The 19,736-nt window shown below is 43.3% G+C and overlaps 2 protein-coding genes across 2 annotated transcripts in view; both read left to right on the top strand.

The window, feature by feature from the left end:
• slc4a11 (solute carrier family 4 member 11) overlaps positions 1-19,736 on the top strand; it is a 227,040-nt gene extending 207,304 nt beyond the window's left edge. The window contains exons 18-20 of the mRNA XM_080751219.1: positions 13,100-13,295; positions 14,743-14,912; positions 19,617-19,736. Of these exons, the coding sequence (XP_080607345.1) occupies positions 13,100-13,295; positions 14,743-14,912; positions 19,617-19,683 (433 nt within the window). The 3' untranslated portion in view covers positions 19,684-19,736. The remainder of the gene's footprint in view (positions 1-13,099; positions 13,296-14,742; positions 14,913-19,616) is intronic.
• Positions 2,851-3,693, top strand: LOC308305462 (E3 ubiquitin-protein ligase MARCHF5-like; the record flags this gene model as incomplete). The annotated part of the gene is made up of 1 exon (XM_080750258.1): positions 2,851-3,693. One exon carries the CDS (start codon positions 2,851-2,853, stop codon positions 3,691-3,693), a length of 843 nt encoding a protein of 280 aa, XP_080606384.1.

Raw genomic sequence — 19,736 nt, 5'->3', positions numbered from 1 at the left:
GAATAGTCTCTTTTTTATTTTGATTCTGAGAGGGTATCGTCCTAATTCTGCCCTGCATGCATTATTTGGTGTTTTCCGCTGGATTCTGAGAATTGATTTGCAGAATTCTGTGTGCAGGGTCTCTATTTGGTGTTTGTTCCCATCTTGTCCCTCTGCCCTTTCTCCTCCTCCCCCAAGGGCAAGCACATCACATGTGCTTTAACTGTGTGTCCGGGGCCTGGGAGACCCGCGTGCGTCTTTTGAGACCACCCACGGGCGCACTGTGATCTTGTACATCTGCTAAGAGTTTTCTGAAAAAAATAAACGTATGTTGCTCTACAGTATATTCCTACAATTTAAAATGATACAGAGATGCTGCTGGTGACATTGTGATGGGCATAAAATGGATCTCCTTATATGGGCATAAAATGGATTGTTGCGACCGTCAGGGAGCAGTTTACTATGAAAACCTCCACCGGCCGTCCGTCCGTCGGTCGGTCACACGTCACACGTCACACCTTTGCCCTGCTCATATAGATACGATGACATCACAGAGTCCACAGCTGATGATGTGGCGTGATGTCATACAATGCACCATGCCCAAATTTGGAGATCATGTGTGGCAAAATATCAACAAACGAGTGAAAGGCCTTTATCCAAATTTGGAGATCATGTGTGGCAAAATATCAACAAACGAGTGAAAGGCCTTCATCAAGTAACCATAGCAACTAAAAATCAACAAATTGTGCAAAGTGAAATATCTTTATCTGGTAACCATAGAAACCAAAATAATCAACAAATATGAGTATTTGTCCCCTTGTAGTATAGATAGATGTGGGAATGGCTGACACAGAACTCCATATTTGGACATAGAAGTGACAGACAGATGATATCTCCATATATGGGCATAAAAGGGCATGGCTGATGGCTGAGGACTGTGTGATGTCATCATATCTCCATATATGGAGACATAAGTTGCTCATGCCCAAATATGGGCTGGTGAGGTCAGACTTAGTGTGATGCGTAGGTTATCTCCATATATGGAGATTCAACTTCAATGAGTATATAAGACCGGCATTATCTACCGACAGCTGCTATAAGCCAACCCTGGCGATAAGGTCTGAGTCGAAGAAATGCTTCTTTCCTGGCAAGAATTGCCCCTTTATACTGTAGGGCTCGTTTGTGTATTGTATGACATCACGCCACATCATCGGCTGAGGACTGTGTGATGTCATCATATCTCCATATATGGAGACATAAGTTGCTCATGCCCAAATATGGGCTGGTGAGGTCAGACTTAGTGTGATGCGTAGGTGCGTAGGTTATCTCCATATATGGAGATTCAACTTCAATGAGTAACCATGGCAAACTGTCAACTGCCCGTATGTCTTGATAATTGGTAAAACAAACTTTTGGCCTATTTGTGGAGATAAGCGACCAACGGTCGCTTATCTCCCGATTAGGGAGTCTTACTGGTTATATCGCCCTGTCACACATGCCTTACATGGCATTAGCCTTGGATCACCAACAAACCAAGAAGCCAGATAATATTAATTCAAAAACAACCAAGTATATCAACTAACTACGATGTACTCACTGACTGATGGATTCCGTTCAAGCCAAGGGCGAGGTCGCGCCACAGTGATGTGGACATCAGGGGTGTGGACATCAGGGATCTCCATATATGGGCATAAAAGGGATTTGTTCCCCTGGCATCACAGGGATCTCCATATCTCCATATATGGGCATAAAAGGGATTTGTTCCCCCTGGCATCACAGGGATCTCTCTAACAGGGCATCAGTAATATTGATGACATCAGGAATCTCCATATATGGGCATAAAAGGGATTCTGTTAGTGTGACATCACAGTGAAGCCAGAGCGTGATGTCAGAGTCCTAGTTGTCATGGTTATTACATCCGTGTCATGGACTCCATATATGGTTATATCCATCTCCATATAAGGCTGGAGCTGACCGACACATCTACGTCTGACATCACATAATCCATATAAGGTACGCACTCATCACCAGGATGACCAGCTCAGCGGAACGGTATAAGACTATCTCCTCTCTTCTAGACTCTACCTTCAAAGACCTTCGACCTTCATGAGACCATCACGCTCAAGCATACTTCAAACTCCAATTCCGATTTGAACTAAGGTATCTGGCCTTACAGCCCACATACCTCTGCACCATATACAACTCATACCCATGGACCTCTATGGAGATCTCAACACGCCACTAAGCCCTGGATGCCCATATATGGATATGCCCATATATGGAGATACCCATCTCAACACTAAACCTCACTACCCATATATGGAGATGTCTATATGTGGAGATGCCCATTTATGGAGATGCCCATATGCAGATTCCAGATCGGATATGACTGACTTGTCATCATGACATCACCAAGAACTACTTAACCACCCTGACTCATCATCATGACATCACCAAGAATGACTCAGCTACTGAGGGTATAAAAGCAGTCCGCATTCCCATGTAAGATTCAGACTCAACCATCGCACTCAAGAATCGCCAGCTAGACTTCAAGACTATCCACGGATCTTCGAAGACTCTCCAGCCTCAACCAGATCGTATTCAGTTCCCAAGATATTTGGCCTTACAACCCAGATATCTTTGTACCACACAAACCTTTGACTACCTTAACCATATCGTTAGATATCCCAGTTTAAGTCTAGTCGGACACCACTGTGGTGGGTCCTGGTTCCAACCGTTGAATAAACAGTCCTTATTGAGTAGTAATTAACATTCCAGGGCATCTGACCTTACAGCCCCGATACCGCTACAAGCTTCCTAATAGACCACCTTCCATATCCCAGTTAACAGTTCCTTTAGTAGTATTTTACAATGGCGGAACGGGATGCAGTAGTGGTAATGCAGCAGAAGTTGGACAGGAGCTGCTGGGTGTGCTTTGCCACAGACGAGGATGACGGCACAGCAGAGTGGGTACACCCCTGCCGCTGTCGTGGCTCCATTAAGTGGGTCCACCAGAGGTGCCTACAGTACTGGGTGGACGAGAAGCAGCTTGGCGACGATACGGCACATGTGGCCTGCCAACAGTGCAATGCAGAGTACCTCATCGACTTACCCAAACTGGGTCCTGCTGTGGCGTATGTCCTGGACCTGATTGACCTTTTTTTACATTTTTTGAATCTCATCGTCATTGTGGCGGGGATCATCTTCGGATCATTCTACGCATTCTACTGGACTGCTATGAGCTATGGAACCTTCACTGTCATGCAGGTGGTGGGCCACGCGGAGGGTTTGGATGTAATATGCAATGCAAACCCCTTGTTACGGCTCATTGGCCTTCCCACCATCCCCGTTATGCTGATTCTAGGCAATATGATCCGCTGGGAAGACTATGTGCTGCAGATCCTCAATAGCATCTTCCCAGGGCTTGACCGTCCAGTTCCTCGCATCCCGGCAGAGGTCAGAGGAGTTCTGGAAATCTGTTTGGAAAATGTGTTCTGCAGTGTCCTGTGCGGCGCGCTCGCTCTTCCCACCATTTCCACCATCGTGGGCAAGCTCATGTTCAGTAGTGTCAACTCTAACCTGAAGAGGACCATCCTGGGAGGCATCGCCTTTGTGGCCATAAAGGGTGCAGTAAATGTGTATCTCAAACAGCAGAAGTACCTCCGGAAAGCCCACCGCAAAATCCTCAACTTCCCTGTGCCGGAGGAGGAATGAAAGACGGCCTCTCAGTGCATAGCAGTGAGCTTGGTTTACTGGTGCCACTAAAAATTAATTTTCTATTCCTTTTTCCAATAGATCAGGGGTCGGTAACCCAAAATGTTGAAAGAGCCATATTGGACCAAAAAAAACCAAAACAAATCTGTCTGGAGCCGCAAAAAATTATAAAAGCCTTATATATCGTCGTTGTTGGGTAGAAACCTTGTATGTCCAAAACTTCGTTTTGTATTTATCGTTTACAAAAATGAACTAAACTAGTGAAAACAGCCGATCTACAAGCACACAACGCCTCACGGTGCGAGGCGTTGTGTGCTTGTAGATCTGCTGTTTTCACTACCTTTGTGCATCAGTCTTGTATGATGAAGCAGGGCTTTAGGCCTACTTTGCAAAAAAAAAAAAAAAAAATACAAATTTGAAACTTGGAGATACAAGGTTTCTGCCCGACAGTGACGATAAAAAAATCGTTGAAACAAAAAATACATTTTTTCCCCCCCATCTTTTTCCATTTTCATACATTTTTGAAAAAGCTCCAGGGAGCCACTAGGGTGGCGCTAAAGAGCCGCATGCGGCTCTAGAGCCGCGGGTTGCTGACTAGAGATGCAATTTATGGCTCTTTGAAGTGAGCCAGAGCCATGGCTCTGGCTCACTTCAAAGAGCCGTTCAAAAGAATGGCTCATTTGGCTCTTTTGGCTCATTGCATATTTATATATTTTTATTGAAACATGAATCCACAAGGTGGCACGGTCTGGCACCACATTCCTCTGCTGGCAGTTGAGATCACAATTTTGTATTTACCCTTTTTATAAAACATGTGTGTGTAAATTAAGCTACCTTGACTAATGTTATTCATGCAACACCTTAAAAAAACCAAGCAGGCAACCATGAACTCGCTCCTCCCTAGCGGCGTATATAGCCAGGATTTACCAACTGCCCAGTAAGCATTTTGAGGTGTATTAGTTGCCTAATAGTCGTGTTTTTATCTTCTACACCACGCGTTGAAAATCAGTGTTGTAAAGGTCTAGATTTGATATTTTTGACTAGTTGTTTAGTCGGCTATATTTACACGGGTTGCTACATATACCACTATTAGTCGGATACAAAAAGTCTACATTTCGCCGTTAGCGGCCGTCGAAAGTAGTGAAAAGTAGGACGACGGTGGGATTCGATCCACTAATCTCTGACACTCAAGTCGGCGACGCTATCCACTCAGCCATCAACGCTGATATGATAGTATAGACTTTCTGGCCATATTAAAAGGTGACATTGCCCACCTGTGTTCATTTTAGTGTAGTGCACATTGTTGAGGAAACTAAATGTTAGCGTGTGTGTGTGTGTGTGTGTGTGTGTGTGTGTGTGTGTGTGTGTGTGTGTGTGTGTGTGTGTGTGTGTGTGTGTGTGTGTGTGTGTGTGTGTGTGTGTGTGTGTGTGTGTGTGTGTGTGCGCGCGTGTGCGTGTGTGCGTGTGTGTGTGTGTACGCCCCGGACTCATTTTTGAAGCTTGTGATTGGCTGAACCGGACGTAGGGAGCGCTCCGTTGTAGTCACTTGGACCGCGCGAGGTGCACCAAAACCCAATTATCATGGCGTTTATCGTGCGCTTACCCAGGCCGTAAATATAACGATTGCATTCACCACGGCTTCGTAACTCGCGCGGCGCTCCGCCGGCCGCTTGCAATGTCGTGGACAATAACTGAAAACGAGCGCTCTTTGCCGTTTCCATCCATCTTTCCCAGTTGGATCCATAATCACGCGGCACTGCACTGTCTGACTGACAGACGAGGAGTTCATTTCATCGTATATTTTTGTTTTAAAGACTTTATATTGACATTGGTTTAAAAAAGGCGTTGAAAAGCCGGCTATACAACGACTACACCCAGACAAATAGCTTAATGATCGGATGGCTATTGGAATCATTTTACACCAATATTTCGAGATCAGTTCTGCAACGTGGAGTTGTTTTTTTAAAGAAATGTTTATTGAAATATGGATTAAATCTAATTGTCTAAATTCGGTGTAAATATAAACGTTGATACGGCGACTATAATTAGTTGGCTAAATCTCGGCTAGATCTAAACTATACTTAATAATGATCAACGGATATTATAATTATGTTAGTCCAATATTAGGAGATCAGTTAAGCACCTTACTGTTGTTTTTTTTAATAAATTGTTATCGAATCATGGAATAAATTGCAAAGTATATTTTCGGTGTGAATATAACCGGAATCTAGCCGGGTGAAATTAAGGCTAAAAAAAAACTAGTTGTGTAAAAAACGACTATTGCTCAGTGGGTGGCTAGGCCTGGCACAATGTGAGCTTGTACATCGGCTATTTTAAAATAGCAAAAATGTACAGGGACATAATACAGTCATTTGTCATGGAAGTGGACTTCCCAAGCAATATGGAGACGTTTTAATTATAGAAATCGCTTAATAATTGTCTAAGCTATGATCAAATCCAACTGTAGTGTCTTAATTTGCTTCCTAGATAGCTGCACATTGCCGCATCGCGGCGCCGCACCGCGTCGCGAGCCAATTCAGCCAAATGAACGGCTCCCTACTCCGCGAACCGGATCCCATCGTTCACTTCAAAGAGCCGTTCAAAAGATTCGATTCGTTCGCGAACGTTGCATCTCTATTGCTGACCCCCCACAATAGAATAGGTTTACAAAGATATTTACAGTAGCCTATTCCAATTTTGTACTTTGGCTGTATAAACTATAACTATAAATAGATTTCTGCCTACCATGACATGATAAAAATATTTACCAGTAAGACGCCTAAGGGCGAAAAGCAAGGTCGCGCCATGTCTTGGCCATCTGGCCAGTGATGTATATTAGGGATGGGATGATTTGAAAATTTCATATCACGATTATTGTGGCCAAAGAAATTTGGCCAGCAATTTACGATATTATTGCGAATCAAAATATCCCCAACATCGTTTGCCCAAAAATAGCATATCTACAAGCGTTGTGAGCTTGTGAGCTATTTTTTGCCAAAGAGATTTGTATAAGTATGTATAAGTACGTTTTACCAGTAGAGGGTCTAAATGTTACCGGATGCAGCTCGGCAAATAAAAGATGAATTGACCCCAGGGCCTGATGGAGGCCGATTTCACGATAAACAAAATCTCCATTATACGATTATCGTGAGTGTGTTTTATCGCGATAAACGATAATATCGCTTATCGTCCCATCCCTAATGTATATCGGACCAGTTACCCATATATGGAGATCCCTGACATCAGGGTTCTCCATATATGGGCAGAAAAGGGATTTGGTTCCCCAGGCATCACAGGGATCTCCATATATGGGCATAAAAGGGATTCGGTTCCCCTGACATCACAGTGATGTCAGAGCGGCAAACCCATAGACTGTAAAAAAAGCGTACACGGGCGGACGGACAGATACGGACATGATGTGCGGTTTCTCAGAGTAAACTGCGATCTTCGGTCGCAATTATACTATAACCAGTAAGACTCCCTAATCGGGAGATAAGCGACCGTTGGTCGCTTATCTCCACAAATATCACAACCTCCACCTCTCACGTCATACGGGCAGCCATAGTTACACCTGGAATGTTGAATCTCCATATATGGAGATAACCTACGCATCACACAAAGTCTGACCTCACCAGCCCATACTTGGGCATGGACGACTTATATCTCCATATACGGAGATGGCCATATATGGAGATACGATGACATCACAGAGTCCACAGCTGATGATGTGGCGTGATGTCATACAATACACATGCCAAACTTTGCACACACACTCCTTGCCTGCCAATCCACAACCTCCACCTCTCACGTCATACGGGCAGCCATAGTTACACCTGGAATGTTGAATCTCCATATATGGAGATAACCTACGCATCACACAAAGTCTGACCTCACCAGCCCATACTTGGGCATGGACGACTTATATCTCCATATACGGAGATGGCCATATATGGAGATACGATGACATCACAGAGTCCACAGCTGATGATGTGGCGTGATGTCATACAATACACAAACAAGCCCTATATAAAGGGGCAATTCTCACCAGGGAAGAGAGCATTCCCCACTAGCTGAGTATCTTAAGATGGTTGGATGTGATGATAAGCTATAAGCTTAGTTGATCCTGGCGATAAGGTCTGAGTCGAGGAATGCTCTCTTCCCTGGTGAGAATTGCCCCTTTATATAGGGCTTGTTTGTGTATTGTATGACATCACGCCACATCATCAGCTGTGGACTCTGTGATGTCGCCACATCATCAGCTGTGGACTCTGTGATGTCATCGTATGTGACGTGTGACGTGTGACGTGTGACCGACCGACGGACGGCCGGTGGAGGTTTTGATACTAAACTGCGACCTAACGGTCGCAATAATACAAATAATTATATTTTGAGAAATTGCAAATGGTTTTGCAAATCTTTGAATATATATATATATATATATATATATATATATAGGCCTATATATATATACTGTATATATATATATATATATATATATATATATATATATACATATATATATAGTTCCCTGGAACTAAATATTTTGAGATGGGGGTCCGTGGCCACATATACATATACATTTGGGGGTTCTTGACATTTTGAGAACCACTGACAACAGACATACAGTAGTTAAATTTTGCGACCGTTGGTCGCTTATCTCCACAAATAGGCCAAAAGTTTGTTTTACCAATTATCAAGACATACGGGCAGTTGACAGTTTGCCATGGTTACTCATTGAAGTTGAATCTCCATATATGGAGATAACCTACGCATCACACTAAGTCTGACCTCACCAGCCCATATTTGGGCATGAGCAACTTATGTCTCCATATATGGAGATATGATGACATCACACAGTCCTCAGCCGATGATGTGGCGTGATGTCATACAATACACAAACGAGCCCTACTGTATAAAGGGGCAATTCTTGCCAGGAAAGAAGCATTTCTTCGACTCAGACCTTATCGCCAGGGTTGGCTTATAGCAGCTGTCGGTAGATAATGCCGGTCTTATATAAGGGTCATTTGTGTACGGTGTGATGTCATACTGATGTCAGCAGTGTGATGTCATACTGATGTCAGCAGCAATGTCTCTATATATGGAGTTATATGTTGTTCGTGTCCAAATATGGGGCTTGTGAGGTCAGACTTAGTGAGATTCGTCGGTTATCTCCATATATGGAGGGATGTAGGGTAAAAAACATGGTTGCTATGGTAAACAGTTGGTTGCTAAGGTAAAAAAACATGGTTGCTATGGTAAACAGTTGGTTGCTAAGGTAAAAAAAAACATGGTTGCTATGGTAAACAGTTGGTTGCTAGGGTAAAAAAATGGTTGCTATGGTAAACAGTTGGTTGCTAGGGTAAAAAAACATGGTTGCTATGGTAAACAGTTGGTTGCTAGGGTAAACAGTTGGTTGCTAGGGTAAAACCATGGTTGCCAAGGTGGTTGCTAACGTACACTAACAGACCAGCAACAACAGACTGTTGCCACAGCAACGTACACAAAGGTTTGTTGCGACCGTAAGGTCGCAGTTTAGTATCAAAACCTCCACCGGCCGTCCGTCCCTGAGTCACACGTCACACGTCACACCTTTGCCCTGCTCATATCTCCGCATCAGTATGACATCACACTGCTGACATCAGTATGACATCACACCGTACACAAATGACCCCTATATAAGACCGGCATTGTCTGTCGTACATTTCGGTCAATTCCAGTGGGGATGCCATTGAAAAGTTAATCTAGTTGTACAAAGTAATCAAAGAATGGGTTGACTGGTAGGCTGGTTGACTGCTTTATCTGTGGAGAGTGTATGTCACTGAGAGTCCTTTTATAGCGATTGAAATCATGATGAGGTCACGATGAGTCATCTATGCCCAAATATAGATTTCTAGGTCAGATGGCCCATGGAGTTTGTGATGTCAAACCTAGCAACCCAATATAAACAAACCTGATGTCAGACCTGAAGTATCCTTTTATACCCATATATGGAGATACAGAGATCTCCATATATGGGCATATTAGAAAGCCCATATATGGGCATATACGGATGACATCAGGGATATCCATATATGGGCATAAAAGGGACAAGGGCTTACAGTTAAGAGATCTCCATATATGGGCATATCAGAAAGCCCATATATGTTCATATACTGATGACATCAGGAATATCCATATATGGGCATAAAAGGGACAAGGACTTACAGTTAAGATATCTCCATCTATGGGCATAAAGGGACAAGGACTGTTACAGTAGATATAGAGATGTCCATATATGGGCATACATGAACAAGGACTGACAAACACTGAGATCTCCATATAACCTATGGGAATATAAGGGACGAGGACAATGCGTAGCATTGTGAGCTTGTAGATCTATTTTCTAAATATTGTTGTACATTAAAAACTTGAAATGGGTCGTTCTGCATAGTACTTGGGATTTGTTGATGTAAATGTTCACATAGAGTGTAATAATTGGTAAAACAAACTTTTGGCCTATTTGTGGAGATAAGCGACCAACAGTCGCTTATCTCCCGATTAGGGAGTCTTACTGGTATGTATGATGTCAGACGTCAGAATCCATATATGGCCAAGACAGATGGCCAAAACAGATGTGCTTTTCGCCCTTAGGCATCTTAATGGTATATAGACTGTAGAGTGTGTTGGACTATCATCAAGATCACTTAAGCTGGGAAGTGAGATACATGCTTAGCAATGGTAAGAGGACAATACAAAGCATATAGACAGTACAGTGGCCTCTGTTCCGATACCTGTAACTGCTATACATTCTATAGATATTCCACGAATGCTTTCATCCACAGTGACTGACGGCTACAAGTTTCAATTTGTAGATCTCTTTAGCAGCCAGTGGTAAGAAATGGAAGGCTGTCATCATAATACAAGAGGAGGAAGCAAAGGAATCGGACAAGCTAATGCCTAATTTATACTCCGTCGTGCGATGGTTTATAAATTGAGCATTTTTGTCAAAATTAAGGCAGGTTAGTGTGAATAGAGGAAAGACTTATGGCATAGGGAATCCATAGAAGGAGAATGGAGGTGAGTTGGCTAAGAGTTGCCTTTCCAGTTTATGAAGCAAGAAGGAAGGTTTTAATGGTAGTAGTAGTAGTAGTAGTAATTAGTAGTCGTATTAGTAAAAGCAGTGCGTTGGTCCCAATGTTATCACTATCACCAGAGGCTATACTGACTTATTGTAGTGAAGTATTTGTATTGTACAGTATATGCATACATTCTAGCAATGTCACGTGCAAGTTAAATATAGGGGTGTATTTTATGTCTACTGTTCCACAATGCGTAATTCAATTAGCAGTGAGACTTGCATCTGCTCGGTCTGCATTCCTGCTCGTGATTGGTTAATGATGGGGTTTTCATTGCTGTCATGGGACATGCAGCTGTGTCTTCACCACACCAGAAGCATTAACCAATTAAACCCCAGCATCCGTGTTCTGGGAAAACTTTCACAGACGTTGGGACGCGCTGTGAGCTCGTCGATCTGCGAAAGCTTTCACCCACAATACGGATGCTGGGGTTAAAAAAAAAAGAATCTTTGAATACCGGTATATATTTTTTAAAGTGGACGTTTGTAACTCAGGGTCCCGGGAACAAAGCATTTTGAGATGGAGGTCCGCGGTCAAATACATATAATTCTAGGGGTCCTTGACATTAACATTTTGAGCACTGTGCCCGCTGGCCTACTGGTCCAGGCGCATACCACTTAGGCATTGCCACATAGGCCACATAGGATGCCTGGCGGTGTCGCCGGTTCGATTCCCGATCCGGGTGACCTTTGCCGCGTGTCTCTCCCCATCTCTCCCCCCCGTTTCCTGTCGGTATAGTGTCCTATCAATGAAGGCATAAAAAGCCCAGGATTTTTTTTTCCTAAGACAAAAATGTGATTATAGTAAATGTACCCCCATTGATTCCGGATCATCTGGAATCAATGGGCGTACATTTATCGTAATACATTTTTGTCTTAGGAAAGCGAGAAAAAACTAAAAATATTATTGAACTCAAGTCTCCATTGCGTGAGTAATCAATAGAAAAAAAGGTCATTTTGTGGGTGAACTACTCCTTTAATGCAGGGGTCTTCAACGTTTTCAGGCCAAGGACCCCTTAGTTGAGAGAGAGATGAAGCAGGGACCCCCCACAACCTGTTATAGATTCCATATAGTTTCACTGTTTGACAGCACAATCATCAGTGTATTTTGGATTCATGCCAATTTGTGTTTTCAGATATTTAAAGGAGTAGTTCTCCCCCAAAATGACTTTTTTTCTATTGATTACTCATGCCATGGAGACTAGAGTTCAATAATATTTTTTGATTTTTGTCACATTCCTGAGACAGAAATTTGATAACAATAAATTTACCCCCATTCGTTCCGGATGGTGACCCGTTTCGAAACGGGTCACCATCCGGAATCAATGGGGGTAAATTTACTATTTACTAATTTTTGTCTTAAGAATGTGACAAAAACCAAAAAATATTATTGAACTCTACTCTCCATGGCATGAGTAATCAATAGAAAAAAAAGTCATTTTGGGGGTGAACTACTCCTTTAACTCATCTAGTGCCTTTCGCGTGATGTCACGCAATAAGTACTAGAGTACGTATAGTGCCGAATGCGCGATGTCGCGCGAAAAGTAATATATTACTGTAACGGCGAGTAAAAATACCTAGTACAATGGCCGACGCTCCGGAGACGAAATCCGCGCTGATTTGTCATCATCACGGCTCCACGAGCACACAATAGTCATCCCATAACATTGAGGTGGACGGCCGATCTCATCTTTAATGTCCATTATCTCAAAACAACACTTTAGAAGCAAAGATGGAGGCAGATGCTCGCTTATAAAACACATGTATAAACGCTCCTATGCAATCCAGCATGGCACCACGTAAACAATGATCGGTTCCGTCGCAGGATCCGATGACGTCAGACCGGAAGTACTTCCGGTCTAGACTTCTGGCCTTCAAAATAAGACAATGGCCGTTAATGGGGCCGGGAGGGGGCACTCTGGACCCCCTAATCCGTTAATGTCCTGGGCTCTGGATGAGTTAATTACTTGAACTAAACTTGACCTTTCACTCTGTACTAGGTCTGCTCATTTTCCCCCTCTACACCAAAGCTCTTTGCCAAAAATAGCCGATCTACAAGCTCACAACGCCTCGCAGCGCGAGACGTTGTGAGCTTGTAGATCTGCTATTTTTGGCTAAAAAGATTTGGAGGACCCCCTGTAGTAACTCTGGGGACCCCCACTCTGGAACCCCCCCCCCCCACTCTGGAGGACCCCCTATAGTAACTCTGGGGACCCCTTGTTGAAGACTCCTGCTTTAACCTGTAAAAGAAATGTAAAAACCTGCTTGGCGTTGTGGTCTCCTCTTCCTCAGTATTGTCCAGGTGAAGGAGACCAGGCTGACCTCGCTGGCGGCCAACATCTTCATCGGGGTGTCGCTGCTGCTGCTGCCCGTGCCTCTGCAGTGGATCCCCAAGCCTGTCCTCTACGGCCTGTTCCTCTACATCGCCCTCACCTCCATCGACGGCAACCAGATGTGTGACCGCATGGCCCTCCTGCTCAAAGAACAGGTCCGTTCATCTGTGTGTGTGTGTGTGTGTGGGTGTGCGTGCGCGCGGCCATGCAAATGTGTGTGTGTGTGTGCACGCGCCCATGCACGTGTGTGTGCGTGCGTGTGTGTTTGTGTTCCACCTCCTCGAGTAGCAGGTGAGTGTGCACTGTGCATGTGTGCGTGCGTATGCGTGTGTGTGAGCGTGTGTGTGTGTGTGTGTGTGTGTGTGTGTGTGTGTGTGTGTGTGTGTGTGTGTGTGTGTGTGTGTGTGTGTGTGTGTGTGTGTGTGTGTGTGTGTGTGTGTGTGTGTGTGTGTGTGTCCAACGCAAGTGGCTCCTTCTGAAGGAGCAGGTAAGTGGGACTGGCACCTCATCTGTCAAATGCACAGGCGTGTGTGTGTGTGTGTGTGTGTGTGTGTGCGTGTGCGTGTGCGTGTGCGTGTGCGTGTGCGTGTGTTCACCACCATATGTTGATCATGGAGCTCTCTAGATCAAACAGTTGACTGGTTTCCCAGCCCTTCTCAAGCAGAGCTGGGTTAAACAGCCTTTGCAGATAAGTCTCAGTGGCTGTTTGGGTGTGGAGTGGCAGGTAAGCTGCCCTCTGCTGTTCAACCACCATATCAAAGACAGTGCCCTGGCCCACAGGAAAGTCCTCTCTGTTATACTAACTCTGAATTACACTCACAATTACAATGTTGTATTACACTGTTTGACCCACGTCTGTGTTGCAGTGGATAAGGCCCCCTGCTGGCCTGGATGGGAGTCAATTTTGACACAAACAAATTAGAACACTTGTCCACAAAAGGTGCAGGACCGAAAAGAAAATAATGGGAAAAGAGAAATAAAGGGGTTGTGTGATGCATCTCCGTCCTAGAGTAATTATCTTTATTATGTATATACAAAAATAATTGTTTCATTACAGCGTACAGAATGTATTGCTCTCTGTCCTGTTGTACCCATAATGAAAATGAATGAGAACTCTAATGGTTTTTGGATGAAAGCACCCTCCAAACGTACGCCACGACCCCATGGATAACAGTCTGGGTAGCTGCTGTCATTTGGAAACCTTGTGAGCCCAAAGCCGTTCCTTTTTTATTATTATATTCAAAACTATTTTACAAAAAACTAAAAAGTAAAAATAATTAATTGTGCTATTTTATCATGAACATTAGCGTGGACAAATTATATGAAGATAGTGGTGAAGTCATCCTTTAATCGTTGTGCATTGCGAGTCACTCAAGGAAAGTATGCCAAAAAATATAATATATCGTCGTTGTCGGGTGAAAACGAGTGCGAGGCGATGTGTGCTTGTAGATCGGCTGTTTTCACTACTTTTGTGCGACGGCCTTGTAATATGAAGCCGGATTTTCTTAGCGAAATAACTTACAAATTTGAAACTTGGAGATACAAGGTTTCTGCCCGACAGTGACGATATATTGTATGTGTGTTTTTTTACCATTATTGCAGACGCAATACCCTCCCACCCATTACATCCGCAAGGTCCCACAGAGGAAGATCCACTACTTCACCTTCCTGCAGATGATGCAGCTGCTGGTGCTGTGTACGTTTGGCATGTACCCAATCCCCTACATGAAGATGATCTTCCCCCTGCTCATGATCCTACTCATACCTATCAGGTAACACACTGGCAACGATCAGGTGTTCAATTACATTTGTTGCGATTTAACCCATTTTAGGGCCTAGCTTTAACTGTTGAGAAATAGCAGATATACAAACTCACGAGCTTGTAGATTTGCTATTTTTGAAAAATCTAGATTTTTCTTTTTTTCTTTGAATATATCTTTTTAAAAGCGAACATTTGTATCTCAATCATTTGCTTCTGGGTGGTCCCTGGAACAACATATTTTGAGATGGGGGGTCCGTGGCCAAATACATGTAATTTTGGGGGTTCTTGACATGAAAAGGTTTGAGAACCACTGATTTAGAAGAAGGATTTAGAAGACACTTATAGAATCGGGTCAAACATATTCAAAGACTTGAAACTACAGTCAAGTAACTCTGGCAATTATCAGGTACAATGTAATAATATTACAACTATTTACGATTTATTACAGTATGACAAGAATGTTATCATATAATGATATTATCATTATATGATAACATTCTTGTCATAGTTCAAATGAAATCAACATATTATGTTCATTCAACTATACAGACCAGGAGGTAGGAAATCACAAATACAAAAATCATAGCCTTAAACAAGACATACAGCTCAAATGCACATATCATCATATAAAACAGTAAAACACAAATAAACAGTCATACGTTATAATGAAATAAAACAAACAACAATGCCACAGCAGGGGGATTCAAGACAATCAAAGTGGGACGATAGGAGGAAGTGCACGGTTTTATCAGGTTCTTGGGCAGAGAGAAATGGCTTGATTCAGGAGAATCTGGAAGGGAAAAAGGCTTTTTACCACTGCATTTACCTGCTTGTCAAACGTAATAGGGCAGAATCAAATAATACACTGAGGTTTTTGACACTGGGTTTGACATGAGTGGACAGGTTTCTAAGACAGTTTTTTTTATCTGTGTGATGGAGTCAAAGTGAGAGCAAACAGTAAAACTTTTCATGCGGCTGTACGAAAGGAAAAACAATATACATATATATATTTAGAGTGGTGTAAAGTACATTTATCAAGTACTTTACTTAACTCATTTACTGCCATTAAAAAAACAGCATTTATCAGGGTTGCCTGCCACGATTTTCTTACCTTTTAACGTGTGTCCATTGTGCACGGCAATGCACGGATCTTGCACAACGCGCGTGCAGTGTGCACGTCGTTTACCATTCGTGAACACATAGAAATGCATGTTATTCCGATTCGCCGTTCTCCAGTTAGCCTCGGGTCCACATCAGTGTGTCACCGGGCCGGTATTCCGACACTAAAACTAACCCTAACTCTAACCCTAACCTTAACCTCAGTAACCGTGACGAGTAACTAACCTGCCGACGCTAGTCGGAACAGCGGCCCGTCGGGATATTGAGCGACAGAGCTACAGAGAAACGTCTTCTTTCGGCCCAAAAAAATCGTTTCTTGTTCCCGGGAAGTAAACAAACTGGGCAATATGGGCCGCCGAACTGTGAGCCGATTTTGGATAATTTCTTTTATAAATTAAATCAAATTAAACAGAGTATTTCTACGTTGCAGTACAAAATGTGTGTCCTTTTTCCACCACAGTATATTTATTAAGGTCCTTCAAATGTATTTCAAAAGGCTGTGGCCTAAACCCTAAAGGACCGCTCAGATAAAGCCTGGCCATTTCTTCTGTCTGTTTTCTGAAGGTTTTCTCAGCTGCAGTGACGAATGAGCTGTTCTGGCTGCAGGGAGGTGCGCTTGAGGGAATTCTCAATGAAGGAAATGTTTTTCGGCGTCCGGTTTTTTCGTGATCTTTCTTAGTTTCAGCATTAAACATAAACAAACTGCTTCACACTGTTTCTGGTTATACCAATGCTGGTGTAACTGGGACATCTGTTTAGAAATCTATATTTTGATATAGGCCTACATTTGCACATGGCAGGAAGTGGTAATATGGCTACTTATGATTTGCTAGTACTACTTTCTTACTTTAACTGTTCTGCTGCCCTTGACGATCCTCACCGTCATTAAAACCGGTTACTACACGACGCCATTGACAGCGCTCACCGTCAATCTTACTGTATTTACAGTAAATGTATTAATACTTACAGTATGTAGCTCCGGTCGCGGCCGCATCGGTAATGTCCGCGATTTGTTTAAAACGCACGTTGGGCGTGCACGCGAAGTGAAGCTCCTCCATGTTAAGTCAATGGAGAGGCCCATAAAGAGACTTCATTTACTCCAAATAAGACTTTATATCCCATAGCACAGCTCCAAACAACAACAACAAGACAAGCCTTGCGGCCGCCATGACACACTGTCACATGACACATGTCATGTGACTAGATGACGTAATCGTTGATGTCATTCAGCAGTCCGTGTGTGTACACACATTCCAGGCATGCCTTACACAATAACAGCGTGTGCTAATGGGCGGATCTGCGTGGCGTCAACGAAAAGTTAATTAAACCACCCCCGAACACTGTTGGCCCGTGTTCGGGGGTTATGCCGGGCTGGGAGGGTACGTGATATTGGTAACTGCCGGACTCCTACAGGCTGTGCTGGCAACAGGGAGTGTTGGGCGGGAGTTGTAAGATGGAGGCTCCACATCATACATGGGCAACTGGCGGCCCGCGGGCCACATGCGGCCCCCACCTTCACTTATTGCGGCCAGCAGGTTGATATTGGAGTACTGATATATTATTGATTTCAGCTGTCACTATTCCAAACATGGAAAAATGACCCACTTTAATTAGGCTACTAAAAATAGCAGATCTGCAAGCTCAAAACGCGTCGCCCTGCGATGCGTTTTGAGCTTGTAGATCGGCTATTTTTGCTATGCAATTATGCATTGTGGCCCTCTGGAGTGAGTGTGAAAATATAGTGGCCCTCTCCATCATCAAAGTTGCCCACCCCTGCTCTACATCCTCCCGGTGGGGTTTCCTCACTGGTAGATGTGGCAGTAGCATACAATAGCAGCAAAGACTCACAGAAATGTGTATGGAGAAATACATTGGCATAACGACTACATTGGCGAGAAAAAAAAAGTAAAATGCTAAATAAATAAATCAATATTATAAAACAATTTGCTACAGTCCTCATCCTCTTCCTATGTCCTTAATGAAAAATTACCATATGTACCTGGGAGAAATGCCTTATTATTTTACAAGCTGAATAAAAGCCCTTTCTACTAAGGTGTTGTTGAATAGCCCTCATATATTCTGAACGTACTGTTAAAAATATGGATTTAGCTCAAGAAACCTTTCAGCTTATCTGACCCAGTCATGACACTCAGAAATGAGGTCCTTTATAGCAAGTGTCATTGTTAGCCCAATCTGTGTTTCCTCAAACCCATCCTTCAAGTGTACGGCAATGACAAGCCCAGCACATTAATTCTCAGTGGTAATTATAGTGGGACCATTTGCATGGGATGCAGTAATCTTGGCAGACCATTAATTTTTACAAGACGCACTCTCCCTATCAAGGAGAGAGAGGGGGATTTAGCCGTTTGTTCAGACCTCAGCATTGAACAAGTTACAATTCATTTGATAACATAATAGCTGGTCATAACTGATAGCTGGCTTGTTAAATGTATGCTAATTTAACTCATTCGCTGCCAGGATTAAATGAATTTATAAGCCCCCACTGCCGGACGTTTACCGTATTTTCGATCATCTGCGGACGTGCGTGGGGCCACCGTGTGTCGGCCGTGTACGGGAGGACCTCTTGTAACGCTGACTGCGATAATCCACTCCATTGCAGAGCTTGTAGAGCTGCTATCTTTATACATTTTATACATTTGTAAACTTGTGAAACCGGACATGCTGCAGAATGAGTACGTTCTACTTTTGGTACTACTTTAAGTACATTTTGATACCAATACTTTGGCACTTTTACTCAAGTAAACTTATATTACCAGACCTCTACTTGTAATCGTGCCCACACACCAAAATACCTAGAGTGGAATCCGCCAATGCATTTCAATGAGAATGGAGCGTTTTTTGCAGAAATCCTCTACTGGCAAAAAACACTCCATTCTCATTGAAATGCATTGGCGGATTCCACTCTAGGTATTTTGGTGTGAGGGCACCCTAACAGAGTATTTCTGCATCGCGGTATTGATACTTTTACTCAAGTAAAACATTTGAGTGCTTTTTTCCCCGCACCACTGCAGGTAACAGTGACTCACATAAATGCCTCATCTCAGGGGCGTCAATTGGGTATGGCAGGGGTATGCAGCTGCCATACCCTGGGTCTAGGGGGAGAATACAAGTTACTTTAACATATAAATCCATGAATGTCTCTTTGTCTATTTGTGCTGGTTGTGTTGTTAAATTACATTAAAATAACCAAAAATGCTAAATTTAACAAGGTATTATAAATATATTCTCCACACTTTTATTCTCCCCATCTTGACAGAATAGTATATTCCCAGGTTCCGCAGGTCAACTGCACAGGTGCAATTCATTATTGTCAATTGTAGCACGTTCACTACCAGGCTTTAACGACCATTCCAGGCTGCCATATCCAGCCCAAGAAACCGTCGAAACGGGGGGAAAAATATAATGTACTTCTTAAAATAAACGTATCATGCCTGTTGCTAAGGTATGGCAACATGACTGGTGTCTTGCTTGCGCGCGAAGGCACGCATGCAAGACACCAGTCATGTTGCCATACCCTAGCTTTTTCTGAACTGACGCCACTGCCTCACCTTCCTCTTTCTTTTCTCCTTCTCAGGAACTGCGTGCTTCCTCGTATCATTGAAGCCAAATACTTGGACATAATGGATGCCCAACACATGTAGCAGCGTACTGGATGGATGGATACACCATTATGGTGTGGAGGAGGAGCGAGGAG

This window comes from Nannobrachium achirus (genome assembly GCF_963921795.1).
Source record: "Nannobrachium achirus genome assembly, chromosome: 20".
In the NCBI taxonomy this organism is placed as follows: Eukaryota; Metazoa; Chordata; class Actinopteri; order Myctophiformes; family Myctophidae; genus Nannobrachium; species Nannobrachium achirus.
The sequence above is the reverse complement of the archived record's forward strand: the minus strand, read 5'-3'. Positions and strand labels throughout refer to the sequence as shown.